A 15,201-nucleotide genomic window follows, 5' to 3' on the forward strand; every position below is an offset into this window, starting at 1 on the left:
TCACAACTGGAAGCTGAAAACTCAGATGAGTCACAGGGATGTTAGAATGTACTTCTTCAGCCATAAAGTTGTCAGGAAGTGAAACAATCTGGAGAGTGATGTAGTGGAGACAGGAGCCACACATAGCTTTAAGAAATGGTACAGTAAAGCTCTTGGATCAGGGAAAAAGTGGACCTAGTAACGATCAGCGAAGAGGCAGGGACAGGAGCTACAACACGACCCAAGGAACCACAAAAAAGTGAGAAACACACTAACACACACCACCCATCATATCTAAGACTCATCATTATTTCTCTCGTTATTCCTAAATAATGAGTATCTATTCATATTGCCGTCATTGTGCGTTATCACGAAACACGTAGTTCGTATCATTACGTATTCAAAATGAAATATCCTTCATTTTGAAGAGATATTTCAGCTAAACTGGAGCTGCATTCCGTTTCCATGGATCAAATATGACTCGGTTCGGTTCCCAAAGTGTAGTTTGATCCTCGAGAGACATAGAGAGAGAGAGAGACAGAGACAGAGGGAGTGAGTCAGGTAGACAGACACATTGACATATATATATATATAGAGAGAGAGAGACATATATAGAGAGAGTATGGAGGAGGTGAATGTATTCAGATATTTGGGAGTGGACGTGTCAGCGGATGGGTCTATGAAAGATGAGGTGAATCATAGAATTGATGAGGGGAAAAGGGTGAGTGATGCACTTAGGAGTCTGTGGAGACAAAGAACTTTGTCCTTGGAGGCAAAGAGGGGAATGGATGAGAGTATAGTTTTACCAACGCTCTTATATGGGTGTGAAGCATGGGTGATGAATGTTGCAGCGAGGAGAAGGCTGGAGGCAGTGGAGATGTCATGTCTGAGGGCAATGTGTGGTGTGAATATAATGCAGAGAATTCGTAGTTTGGAAGTTAGGAGGAGGTGCGGGATTACCAAAACTGTTGTCCAGAGGGCTGAGGAAGGGTTGTTGAGGTGGTTCGGACATGTGGAGAGAATGGAGCGAAACAGAGTGACTTCGAGAGTGTATCAGTCTGTAGTGGAAGGAAGGCGGGGTAGGGGTCGGCCTAGGGAAGGTTGGAGGGAGGGGGTAAAGGAAGTTTTGTGTGCGAGGGGCTTGGACTTCCAGCATGCATGCGTGAGCGTGTTTGATAGGAGTGAATGGAGACAAATGGTTTTTAATACTTTACGTGCTGTTGGAGTGTGAGCAAAGTAACATTTATGAAGGGGTTCAGGGAAACCGGCAGGCCGGACTTGAGTCCTGGAGATGGGAAGTACAGTGCCTGCACTCTGAAGGAGGGGAGTTAATGTTGCAGTTTAAAAACTGTAGTGTAAACATGACTCATGAAATCGTAATGACACGATTGCAAACAAACCATACCCCGGCTGGGATTGAACCCGCGGTCAGAGAGTCTCAAAACTCCAGCCCGTCGCGTTAGCCACTAGACCAGCTAGCCACAATAAGATTCGTTCAACTAGGTATATTTCTACACCATAGGAAGGTTAGCTAGAGTTCGTCACGGCCACGCTAGCTGGAGATTCGTCTGTAAAAACTTGCATTTGTGGTCACAGAGGTGCCTGTGCTAACCTTCCTATGGTGTAGAAATATACCTAGTTGGACGAATCTTATTGTGGCTAGCTGGTCTAGTGGCTAACGCGACGGGCTGGAGTTTTGAGACTCTCTGACCGCGGGTTCAATCCCAGCCGGGGTATGGTCTGTAGTGTAAAGCACCCTTCTGGCAAGACAGTGATGGAGTGAATGATGGTGAAAGTTTTTCTTTTTCGGGTTACCCTGCCTTGGTGGGAATCGGCCAGTGTGATAATAATAATAAAATAATATATATATATATATATATATATATATATATATATATATATATATATATATATATATATATATATATATATATATATATATATATATATATATATATATATATATATAAAACATAAAAAAAAGATATTGGTGATTAAATGAGAAGGAAGCTAGAGACTTAACAACTACAGACTTGGTCTCGGAATCAGCGTGTTATTCATACTGGCAAATTGCTTAAGTTTGTTGAATGGCTCGTTAGATGGTGTTCCGAGAGGTGCATAATGTCTCCGGCGTGAGACAGGGGATCACTGCAGCTACGGCGTGAGACAGGGGGATCACTGCAGTTCCGGCGTGAGACAGGAGGATCACAGCAGCTCCGACGTGAGACAGTGGAACCACTGCAGCTCCAGCGAGAGACAGGGGGATCACTGCACCTCCGGCTTGAGACAGGGGGATCACTGCAGTTCCGGCGTGAGACAGGGGGATCACTGCCGCTCCTGCGTGAGACAGGTGGATCACTGCAGCTCCGGCGTGAGACAGGAGGACCACTGCAGCTCAGACGTGAGACAGGGGAATCACTGCAGCTCCGGCGAGAGACAGGGAGATCACTGCAGCTCCTGCGTGAGACAGGGGATCACTGCAGCTACGGCGTGAGACAGGGGGATCACTGCAGCTCCGGCGTGAGACAGGAGGATCACTGAAGCTCCGGCGTGAGACAAGGGGACCACTGCAGCTCCGGCGAGAGACAGGAGGATCACTGCAGCTCCGGCTTGAGACAGGGGGATCACTGCACCTCCGGCTTGAGACAGGGGGATCACTGCAGCTCCGGCGTGAGACAGGAGGATCACTGCAGCTCCGGCAAGAGACAAGAGGATCACTGCAGCTCCGGTGTGAGACAGGGGGATCACTGCAGCTTCTGCGTGAGACAGGGGGATCACTGAAGCTCCGGCGTGAGACAGGAGGATCACTGCAGCTCCGGCATGATACAGGGGGACCACTGTAGCTCCGGCGTGAGACAGGGGGATCACTGCTGCTCCGGCGTGAGACAGGGGGATCACTGCAGCTCCTGCGTGAGACAGGGTATCACTGCAGCTACGGCGTGAGACAGGGGGATCACTGCAGCTCCTGCGTGAGACAGGAGGATCACTGCAGCTCCGGCTTGAGACAGGGGGATCACTGCAGCTCCGGCGTGAGACAGGGGGATCACTGCAGCTCCGGCGTGAGACAGGAGGATCACTGCAGCTCCGGCATGAGACAAGAGGATCACTGCAGCTCCGGTGTGAGACAGGGGGATCACTGCAGCTTCTGCGTGAGACAGGGGGATCACTGCTGCTCCGGCGTGAGACAGAGGGATCACTGCAGCTACGGCGTGAGACAGGGGGATCACTGCAGCTACGGCGTGAGACAGGGGGATCACTGCTGCTCCGGCGTGAGACAGGGGGATCACTGCTGCTCAGGCGTGAGACGGGATCACTGCAGCTACTGCGTGAGACAGGGGGATCACTGCAGCTACGGCGTGAGACAGGGGGATCACTGTTGTTCCGGCGTGAGACAGGGGGATTACTGCTGCTCAGGCGTGAGACAGGGGTATCACTGCTGCTCAGGCGTGAGACAGGGGATCACTGCAGCTCGGGCGTGAGACAGGAGGATCACTGCAGCTCCGGCGTGAGACAGGGGGATTACTGCAGCTACGGCGTGAGACAGGGGGATCACTGCTGCTCCGGCGTGAGACAGGGGGATCACTGCAGCTCCGGCGAGTGACAGGAGGATCACTGCAGCTCCGGCTTGAGACAGAGGGATCACTGCACCTCCGGCTTGAGACAGGGGGATCACTGCAGCTCCGGTGTGAGACAGGGGGATCACTGCAGCTTCTGCGTGAGACGGGGATCACTGAAGCTCCGGCGTGAGACAGGAGGATCACTGCAGCTCCGGCATGATACAGGGGGACCACTGTAGCTCCGGCGTGAGACAGGGGGATCACTGCTGCTCCGGCGTGAGACAGGGGGATCACTGCAGCTCCTGCGTGAGACAGGGGATCACTGCAGCTACGGCGTGAGACAGGGGGATCGCTGCAGCTCCTGCGTGAGACAGGAGGATCACTGCAGCTCCGGCGTGAGACAGGGGATCGCTGCAGCTCCGGCGTGAGACAGGGGAATCACTGCAGCTCCGGCGTGAGACAGGAGGATCACTGCAGCTCCGGCATGAGACAAGAGGATCACTGCAGCTCCGGTGTGAGAGAGGGGGATCACTGCAGCTTCTGCGTGAGACAGGGGAATCACTGCTGCTCCGGCGTGAGACAGAGGGATCACTGCAGCTACGGCGTAAAACAGGGGGATCACTGCAGCTACGGCGTGAGACAGGGGGATCACTGCTGCTCCGGCGTGAGACAGGGGGATCACTGCTGCTCAGGCGTGAGACGGGATCACTGCAGCTACTGCGTGAGACAGGGGGATCACTGCAGCTACGGCGTGAGACAGGGGGATCACTGTTGTTCCGGCGTGAGACAGGGGGATTACTGCTGCTCAGGCGTGAGACAGGGGTATCACTGCTGCTCAGGCGTGAGACAGGGGATCACTGCAGCTCCGGCGTGAGACAGGGGGATCACTGCAGCTCCGGCGTGAGACAGGGGGATCACTGCAGCTACGGCGTGAGACAGGGGGATCACTGCTGCTCCGGCGTGAGACAGGGGGATCACTGCAGCTCCGGCGTGAGACGGGGGATCACTGCAGCTACGGCGTGAGAGAGGGGGATCACTGCTGCTCCGGGGTGAGACAGGGGGATCACTGCTGCTCAGGTGTGAGACGGGATCACTGCAGCTACGGCGTGAGACAGGGGGATCACTGCTGCTCATGCGTGAGACGGGATCACTGCAGCTACGGCGTGAGACAGGGGGATCACTGCAGCTACGGCGTGAGACAGGGGGATCACTGTTGCTCCGGTGTGAGACAGGGGGATCATTGCGCCTCCGGCTTGAGACAAAGGGATCACTGCACCTTCGGCGTGAGACAGGGGGATCACTGAAACTACGGCGTGAGACAGGGGGATCACTGCAGCTCCGGCTTGAGACAAGGGGACCACTGCAGCTCCGGCGAGAGACAGGAGGGCCACTGCAGCTCCGGCGTGAGACAGGGGGATCACTGCAGCTCCGGAGATGAGACAGGGGGATCACTGCAGCTACGGCGTGAGACAGGGGGATCACTGCTGCACCGGCGTGAGACAGGGAGATCACTGCTGCTCAGACGTGAGACGGGATCACTGCAGCTCCGGCGTGAGACAGGGGGATCACTGCAGCTACGGCGTGAGACAGGGGGATCACTGTTGTTCCGGCGTGAGACAAGAGGATCACTGCTGCACAGGCGTGAGACAGGGGGATCACTGCTTCTCAGGCGTGAGACAGGGGATCACTGCAGCTCGGGCGTGAGACAGGGGGATCACTGCAGCTCCGGCGTGAGACAGGTGGATCACTGCAGCTACGGCGTGAGACAGGGGGATCACTGCTGCTCCGGCGTGAGACAGGGGGATCACTGCAGCTCCGGCGTGAGACGGGGGAATCACTGCAGCTACGGCGTGAGACAGTGGGATCACTGCTGCTCCGGCGTGAGACAGGGGGATCACTGCTGCTCCGGCGTGAGACAGTGGGATCACTGCTGCTCCGGCGTGAGACAGGGGGATCACTGCTGCTCATGCGTGAGACGGGATCACTGCAGCTACGGCGTGAGACAGAGGGATCACTGCAGCTACGGCGTGAGACAGGGGGATCACTGTTGCTCCGGCGTGAGACAGGGGGATCACTGCAGCTCCGGCGTGAGACAGGGGGATCACTGCGCCTCCGGCTTGAGACAAGGGGATCACTGCAGCTCCGGCGTGAGACAGGGGGATCACTGAAGCTACGGCGTGAGACAGGGGGATCACTGCAGCTCCGGCGTGAGACAGGAGGATCACTGCAGCTCCGGCTTGAGACAGGGGGACCACTGCAGCTCCGGCGAGAGACAGGAGGGTCACTGCAGCTCCGGCGTGGGACAGGGGGATCACTGCAGCTCCGGAGATGAGACAGGGGGATCACTGCAGCTACGGCGTGAGACAGAGGGATCACTGCAGCTACGGCGTGAGACAGGGGGATCACTGCTGCACCGGCGTGAGACAGGGAGATCACTGCTGCTCAGGCGTGAGACGGGATCACTGCAGCTCCGGCGTGAGACAGGGGGATCACTGCAGCTACGGCGTGAGACAGGGGGATCACTGTTGTTCCGGCGTGAGACAGAGGGATCACTGCAGCTACGGCGTGAGACAGGGGGACCTCTGCTGCTCAGGCGTGAGACAGGGGATCACTGCAGCTCGGGCGTGAGACAGGGGGATCACTGCAGCTCCGGCGTGAGACAGGTGGATCACTGCAGCTACGGCGTGAGACAGGGGGATCACTGCTGCTCCGGCGTGAGACAGGGGGATCACTGCAGCTCCGGCGTGAGACGGGGGGATCACTGCAGCTACGGCGTGAGACAGTGGGATCACTGCTGCTCCGGCGTGAGACAGGGGGATCACTGCTGCTCAGGCGTGAGACGGGATCACTGCAGCTACGGCGTGAGACAGGGGGATCACTGCTGCTCATGCGTGAGACGGGATCACTGCAGCTACGGCGTGAGACAGGGGGATCACTGCAGCTACGGCGTGAGACAGGGGGATCACTGTTGCTCCGGCGTGAGACAGGGGGATCACTGCAGCTCCGGCGTGAGACAGGGGGATCACTGCTGCTCAGGCGTGAGGCGGGATCACTGCAGCTACGGCGTGAGACAGGGGGATCACTGCAGCTACGGCGTGAGATACGGGGATCACTCTTGCTCCGGCGTGAGACAGGGGGATCACTGCTGCTCAGGCGTGAGACAGGGGGATCACTGCTGCTCAGGCGTGAAACAGGGGGATCACTGTTGCTCCGCCGTGAGACAGGGGGATCACTGCTGCTCAGGCGTGAAACAGGGGGATCACTGTTGCTCCGCCGTGAGACAGGGGGATCACTGCAGCGCCGGCGTGAGACAGGGGGATCACTCCCTGGCTACCTTCAAGAGGGAGTTGAACAGATGCAAAAAGTCGGTGCCGGATCACCTGGGCTATGGCTCGTACGTTGAATTATGTGCGGTCAGCATTAACAGCCTAGTTGGTCAGGCCCTGATCCACTTGGAGACCTGGCCAAGGATTGGGCATAGGGGGCGTTGACACCCCGGAACTCCCTCTAGGTAGACTCCAGGTAGATGAGCCATTCTCCAGTTACAGCAAGATTTCAACGATTCCAAGTATTAAATACATCAACTTATCTGCCTGCATACAAACGGAATTTAGGAGGTACAAGGAAGTTTACCTGGAGATTTACCTGGAGAGAGTTCCGGGGGTCAACGCCCCCGCGGCCCCGTCTGTGACCAGGTTAATAAGTAATAATAATCGTTTTATATTACTTCAGAATGATACAATATTTGTACAGTTTGGTGACATTTTAGTTGTACATACAGAAAGCCTAAAGCTATGTAGGGCATAACTATATTAGTTAGTCTGGAAGGAAGACTGAGAAAAAAAACAAAAAAATGTGATGTGTAATGAGGGACCCACCTTAAAAGTGACGTCACTGATATATCTAAGAACACCGTTGATCCCCTGCATTTCAGGTGAATTGATGGCGAGCCATATAGCTAAGAAAATAATTAAGTTGAAGTCCTCTACATCCACTATACCACAACTAAACAAGAAATGCAAAGCTAGGCTAAATGCTCTCAAAGCTGTTGCTGGCTACAACCCTAACTATGGTGCTAATGTGAGAATCGTAAGAATGATGTACATAGCCTATGTTAGGTCCTTAATTGATTATGCTGCTCCCGTGTTGATATTAGCTAGAGAAAGTTCTCTCCGACCCTTGGAGTTAATGCAAAATGAAGCTCTCAGGATTATTCTTGGCTGTCCGAGATCTACAAAAGTTCTTAACATGAGGAAGGAGCTTGGTATTTCTAGTATCAGTGATAGGATTATTGAGATTAACACTGTACTCGGTATTAGAATGTTGAGAAACGAACCAGACACTGTCACAATGAATCTTACCAAGTGTCTAGAGGTAAATACACACAGATCTAAATGGATTGTGAAAATGTGCAATTACATCAAGTTTTATAACCTGCATGAACTGTATCACTGTAGGCAACAAGAGCATTTCACCCCTCCGTGGAAGATGTGTTCATTTAATATCACATACCTACAAGTCCCTCCCAAGAAGCTCATTGCTAGTAATCCCTTCCTTAAATCTCTTGTTAGAGCAACTGCTCAAGAAGAAATTTCTCACCTAGCTGGTAGTAATAAGTTATCACAAGTTATATACACTGATGGATCTAAACAGGAGTCTTCTGGCAGGGCTGCATCTGCTCTTGTTGCCACTTCCCTTGTTAAGAACGATAATAAATTTGTTGAGTTAGGCATAAGAATTAACAACTGGGCGTCTACACTGCAAACTGAATTGTTTGCAATCCTAATGGCGCTAAAGCTAACCTATGACACTGAGCTTGACTCTATCATCATTACTGATTCTATGTCATCATTGAAGGCTCTTGACTCATATAATGACTCCAACAACATGCTCATTGGAGAAGCCAGGTATAGATACTCAAAATTAGGGACAAAGGAATTAATGCAGGGTGAACAAGAAATGTAAAGATAGGCTAAATGCTCTCAAAGCTGTTGCTGGCTACAATCCCAACTATGGTGCTTATGTGAGAATCGTGAGAATGATGTACATAGCCTATGTTAGGTCCTTAATTGATTATGCTGCTCCCATGTTGATATTAGCTAGAGAAAGTTCCCTCCGACCCTTGGAGTTAATGCAAAATGAAGCTCTCAGGACTATTCTTGGCTGTCCCAGATCTACAAAAGTTCTTAACATGAGGAAGGAGCTTGGTATTTCTAGTATCAGTGATAGGATTGTTGAAATTAACACTGTACTCGGTATTAGAATGTTGAGAAACGAACCAGACACTGTCACAGTGAATCTTACCAAGTGTCTAGAGGTAAATACACACAGATCTAAATGGATTGTGAAAACGTGCAATTGCATTAAGTTTTATAACCTGCATGAACTGTATCACTGTAGGCAACAAGAGCATTTCACCCCTCCATGGAAGATGTGGTCATTTAATATCACATACCTACAAGTCCCTCCCAAGAAGCTCATTGCTAGTAATCCCTTCCTTAAATCTCTTGTTAGAGCAACTGCTCAAGAAGAAATTTTTCTCCTAGCTGGTAGTAACAAGTTATCACAAGTTATATACACTGATGGATCTAAACAGGAGTCTTCTGGCAGGGCTGCATCTGCTCTTGTTGCCACCTCCCTAGTTAAGAACGATAATAAATTTGTTGAGTTAGGCATAAGAATTAACAACTGGGCGTCTACACTGCAAACTGAATTGTTTGCAATCCTAATGGCGCTAAAGCTAACCTATGACACTGAGCTTGACTCTAGCATCATTACTGATTCTATGTCATCATTGAAGGCTCTTGGCTCATATAATGACTCCAACAACATGCTCATTGGGGAAGCCAGGTATAGATACTCAAAAATTAGGGACAAAGGAATTAATGTACAATTGCTATGGATCCCATAACACATTGGATTACTCCTTCATGATAAAGTTGATAAGTTAGCCAAGAAGAGTATCCAGAAGGAGAACGTAGAATATAACTTTGGTATAACTGTGTCTAGCATTAGGAATAATATTAGGAGAGAAGTAAATAAGGAAGATGATTGTTATAGGAATGCAGTTAGAAGCCTGAGTAGATCTATAACCCACTATGATAACATGAACGTAGATAAGTATGTTTATGGAGCAACTTGCAATGTGAACAGACTGACTGATGTTGTAGTGGCCAGGCTTAGGCTTGGTTACAAGTACTTCTGGCAGTTTGGGAGACACACAGATGATGATCAAACTAAATGTAAATTATGTGATCAGGCATATGGTCACTCTCTTGAACACTATGTGCTTAATTGTCCACTTATTGAGGAATACAGAGACAGACAGTATAATAACCTATGTGACATGTCAAGATATCTTATTAATGAAAATAAGATACCAGATATACTAAGCAAATTTCCTAAATTTGCTTGTAACAGATAAGTGAACTATAGATATGTAGATATAAATCCATATGTATTCCTGTTAACCCTTTGGGGCCTAGTTCCTAGGCCTTTTGTGTATCCACATGCTCTCGCGCTACCGTCCACAGGATGGATATGGGGTGCACAATAAACTAGCCACTTCGGTGGCAAAATCTAATCTAAATCTAATCCCATCACACATTGGATTACTCCTTCATGATAAAGTTGATATGTTAGCCAAGAAGAGTACCCAGAAGGAGAATGTAGAATATAACTTTGGTATAACTGTGTCTAGCATTAGGAATAATATTAGGAGAGAAGTAAATAATGAAAATGATTATTATAGGAATGCAGTTAGAAGCCTGAGTAGATCTATAACCCACTATGATAACATGAACGTAGATAAGTATGTTTATGGAGCAACTTGCAATGTGAACAGACTGACTGATGTTGTAGTGGCCAGGCTTAGGCTTGGTTACAAGTACTTATGGCAGTTTGGGAGACACACAGATGATGATCAAACTAAATGTAAATTATGTGATCAGGCATATGGTCACTCTCTTGAACACTATGTGCTTAATTGTCCACTTATTGAGGAATACAGAGACAGACAGTATAATAACCTATGTGACATGTCAAGATATCTTATTAATGAAAATAAGATACCAGATATATTAAGCAAATTTCCTAAATTTGCTTGTAACAGATAAGTGAACTATAGATATGTAGATATAAATCCATATGTATTCCTGTCAACCCTTTGGGGCCTAGTTCCTAGGCCTTTTGTGTATCCATATGCTCTAGCGCTACCGTCCACAGGATGGATATGGGGTGCACAATAAACTAGCCACTTCGGTAGCAAAATCTAAATCTAGACAAAAGTGATGCATACCTGTCCAAGTATTCAAGACACTGACTGACTATTGCTGAAAATGATGTAGATTATTTTTGCTCTTCCTGGAATTCTCGTCTAACAAAAAAAGAATGGAAAACTATAAATCACCCTAAATAAAAGAGATTCATTTAGGACCCGGGTCAAGAGAACAGTTAAGAGAGTAAAACAACTGAAACTCAACAGTATATTAAATAATAACAGTCTAGAATATCTTGCAAGGTTTTTTTGGTTAGAAACTAATACCAGTATGGAGTTAGGGTGAAGGTACTTAAGTCATGGGTTACCCATTACACTGTACATTAGAGGTATTTACCCTGGGCAGGCACGACAAGTAAACTTTGGTTTACTGTTCATGCTGACCCAGGTTCATCGAAAAAAAAAATTCGTCCGATTTTTTTCTTTTTTTTTTTGGTGTACTTTGAGAAGTATATATGAAATGAACTGTGATAAAGTTTCAATAAGATCGGCCAACAAACAAATGAGAACAAAAATATTTACTGAATATGACACTTGGCAGTATGAATGACCGGACTGGCACTGCGAGTGGCACTGCGAGTGGCACTGCGAGTGGCACTGCGAGTGGCACTGCGAGTGGCACTGCAGACACTCCCAACTGATAAAACAAGCCTAACCTGAATTTCTGGTAATTCTGAATAATGTAATACACCTTATCTTAATACCGAAAAAATACAGTAACTCTGACTTTTTTGGGTTATCCTAGGTTCTCTACACATATGCTGCTATGTATGATAATTCTATGTAACTGTATTGTGTATACCTGAATAAATTTACTTACTTACTTACTTACTTTTGATATTCGCCGAAATATCTGCCTTTTACCCTCCCCCTCTCCTCAGAATAAAAAATATTTGAGATATTCCAAAAATCGATCCATCATTAATTCAAACACACTTTGTTTTGTGTGTCCTGTGAAAATCATTAAGATAAGACAAGATTTCGTTGGGATTTTTAACGCCGGAGGGTTATCTACCCAGGATAACCCAAGAAAGTCAGTGCGTCATCGAGGACTGTCTAACTTATTTCCATTGTGGTCCGTTTTCTCTAGTAAGAGATGAGCAGTAGAAATAGAAAACCATTTTATAGTAGACTATACTAAAAACATTAGCCGCGACCACAACGACAGCTTTGTATTTGATGCCAAATATTATTATTTTGACTGCAGAAATACCGTATCACAGTGGGATTTCCACCAAAATGTTGCCCTGTTCAGAACATCCACACTTACTTCTGTACAATCTACATATACAGGACCTTAAATTCCAATATTAATATTGACCTAAAACGCTTTCTTGATGGTTGTGACAGGACCCACAGGCATAACACCAGACACAAACATCTCTGTGACATTCCCCGTGTCCGACTAAACCTTTACAAAAATTCAATGTGTGTCAATGGCCCTAAAATCTGGAACACCCTACCTGAATACTCTAGAATTACAGACACATTCATCACTTTCAAAACTACAGTTAGAAAACATCTTATCTTCCTGATATATCCCGTCAACTAACTACATAAAAACCACCTGGTGGTTCACACTTACACTCACTCACTCATTTGACTATAAACACAGAAATACGAATCTTAATCTTAAAATAATGATTCGTAACTAGACATAAATTTGCCTGTGATACTCCAATATAGAAACTATGTATTGTGCCCAAACAAAAGCATTCACATTGCTAAACTCACAAACTAGTATTTAGTCACTTAGTATTTAGTCATCTTACTCAATAATTTGTAATAATTTAGGGTTAAGAATTAATCTAAGTTTGCCTGAAATGCCTAGCCATGCTAGGTGTCCTAGTGGCCCCCTCTGTAGTTAATATTTTATTACATGTAAACCACACAATAACCATAATCTGTAAACCCCGCATTGTAATCCTTAAAGAGAATAAACTTGATTGATTGATTGATTCTTAAACTATTTTTTTCTGTAAGCAAAAGTCATTTTCCAAATTTTTCGAATTACTTCGTAATTCATGCACCACAGAGGAGTTTCTGTGCCTTAGTAGTAGTTACTGTTTAAAGTTTATAACAAAAAAAGGCACAATACCGTGACTGGAACAGTACACAAATTAAGTAAGTTTATTCAGGTATACACAAATACAATTACATAGATTGTCATACATAGCAGCATATGTGTAGAGAACCTGGGATAACCCAATACGCTAGGAAAAGTCTGAACTTGCCACCACTTGCAGCTCACAAGACGGTCATCCCCACGAGCCCCTTTGGGGCGGGGCAGATGGCAGACCAGTGGCCTAGCTTCTCCCTGCCAGCCCCATGAGGGTGGGGACTGTGGCTAGGCCTGGGGACAGTTGGTCCCAATGATGAGGGGATACCTCCACCCATGAGAGAGACAGGTCTCGAGATACTCCCCAGACAGGGAGCCAAGGCCGGGTCACCACTATTGGAAAAGACCTGGGCTGGGAGAGTACCGGCGAATAAAAAAAAAAAAAAAAAAATCGCTAGATACAGTGATTGATAAACAAGGGTTGAGGCTCGATCGTTCGTCATTGTAGGAGCTGCCAGAAATCACCGGTTCTTCAACACGTAAGTTATACTTTTGTATCAATCAAATCACATATTACTCGGGTAGATAATTTCAGGTAGATCCTTCATGTGTTAGCCCAAATCACCGACCAGTATGTTTTAAATAAGTGACCCACTGATCAGATCAGATCGACTGGTCCAAACCCTCGACTGGTCCGAACCCTTGACTGGTCCGAACCCTTGACTGGTTTCAAACGGATTCGTTGGACAATAAAGCAGACTGTAAACGGATGGGGTTGTAGGCGCCCTTATCAAACACAAACAATAAATATAAATCAGGAACATACACGGTAAGCTGTCCAATATACAAGTACAGTTAGAAATAGAAATACAAATAGCTAGAGCTTCATTTAAGGAGGTTATTAATAGAATATTCAAGAGGTTGCTAGTAGAATTACAGTAAATAAACCATTCAAATCATTATGAAGCCCTGTGTAGTCTGTGGTCAATCAAACAAACGGGCTTCCACATGGATAAATTGTCATTTTTGTGGAAATTGGTGTCACGCCCCTTGTGCAGATATCCAAGAACTAGCTACAAGCAGTATTAAAACAAGGAAGTGTTTTTGGGTATGCCCAAATGAGATAAATCTGTGGACTAAAATCACAAGGGTATTAAAAGAGGATAACATCAAAGCTGCTTTCATAGAAAACCTGGAAGCTTTCTACAACAGATGGGAACATAAAAAGTCTGGGCTGTAAGGCTGGAGGTGATGTCCTGGTAGTCAGTAAATGTGGTGCCGATAGTGCTGTCCCGGGAGACAGTAATGGTGAAGTTGGAGGTGCTGTCCTGGGAGACAGTAATGGTGAAGCTGGAGATTTTGTCCAGGTAGTCGGGAATTATACGCAGGAAGGAATACATATAAATGACCTCATAGGGGACAGGAGCCGTAGTAGGGAAACAAGTGTAGTCAAAGATAAGATAAAACCAATATTGCAAACTAGAAATACCACAGGAAATAGCAAACAAGAGGACTCCACTAGCAATAGTGAGGATATATTACCAAAAACAACTGGTGGGAGCTCCATTGTTGGTGCTAGGGAGGATAGGAATAAGACAGCGAAACATGCACCAACAGGGAATACAGTCACAGAAACCCAAGGCAAACGGAAACCAAGCCTGTGCACATACTATGCACTTGGTATCTGCAGACATGGGAAATCTGGAAAAACAGACGGGACGTGCAACTATGACAACCCTAGAAAATGCCATGCCCATATGACAACAGGAAAATGCAAACTCCCTTCCTGTAAGCTTTTTCACCCTGAACTGTGTACCTCTTCAGTACAGGAAAGACTGCTATAACTTAAATTGCCAGGCACACCATCTAAAGGGGACAAAAAGATGCAAAACATCCAGGCCATGGGAAAACCTGGGTAGCCACAGCCACTCAAGAGGGAGAGGTTTTTTAGTGCCAGGAAGGAAAAAAAACTGGCAGGAAATGGCAGAAATCGTACACCAAATCCAGTCATTCCTGGAGTGGAACCACAGTCGATGGCCTCCACTCCAAACCAACAGATACAGATACTAATGCCGGAAAAAAAATCCCCCCCCCCAGTACCAACAATACCACCAGTCCGATGACATTCTTCTTTGCAAATATACAGGGTCTAAAGCCAGCAACAAACAACAAAATACCTTTCATCCGTGGACTGCTTGCAGAGGCAAAGGCAATGTTCGCGGCTTTCACTGAGACCCACATAAAGGATCACTTGGACAACGAAATATGGATCCCAGGTTACAACCTATACAGATGTGACTGAGTAAACAGGCAAAAGGGGGGGGGGTTTG

At 47.4% G+C, this 15,201-nt stretch overlaps 1 protein-coding gene across 1 annotated transcript in view; it reads right to left on the reverse strand.

Annotated features, from left to right (window-relative positions):
* Positions 1 to 11,330: 11,330 nt before the first annotated feature.
* The window catches only part of LOC128704496 (venom carboxylesterase-6-like), an 81,812-nt gene continuing 77,941 nt past the window's right edge, over positions 11,331 to 15,201 (reverse strand). Inside the window, exon 13 of the mRNA XM_070079794.1 lies at positions 11,331 to 11,485. Within this exon, the coding sequence (XP_069935895.1) occupies positions 11,331 to 11,485 (155 nt within the window). The remainder of the gene's footprint in view (positions 11,486 to 15,201) is intronic.

The sequence above is a fragment of the Cherax quadricarinatus genome, unplaced genomic scaffold (genome assembly GCF_038502225.1).
Source record: "Cherax quadricarinatus isolate ZL_2023a unplaced genomic scaffold, ASM3850222v1 Contig17, whole genome shotgun sequence".
Taxonomy (NCBI): Eukaryota; Metazoa; Arthropoda; class Malacostraca; order Decapoda; family Parastacidae; genus Cherax; species Cherax quadricarinatus.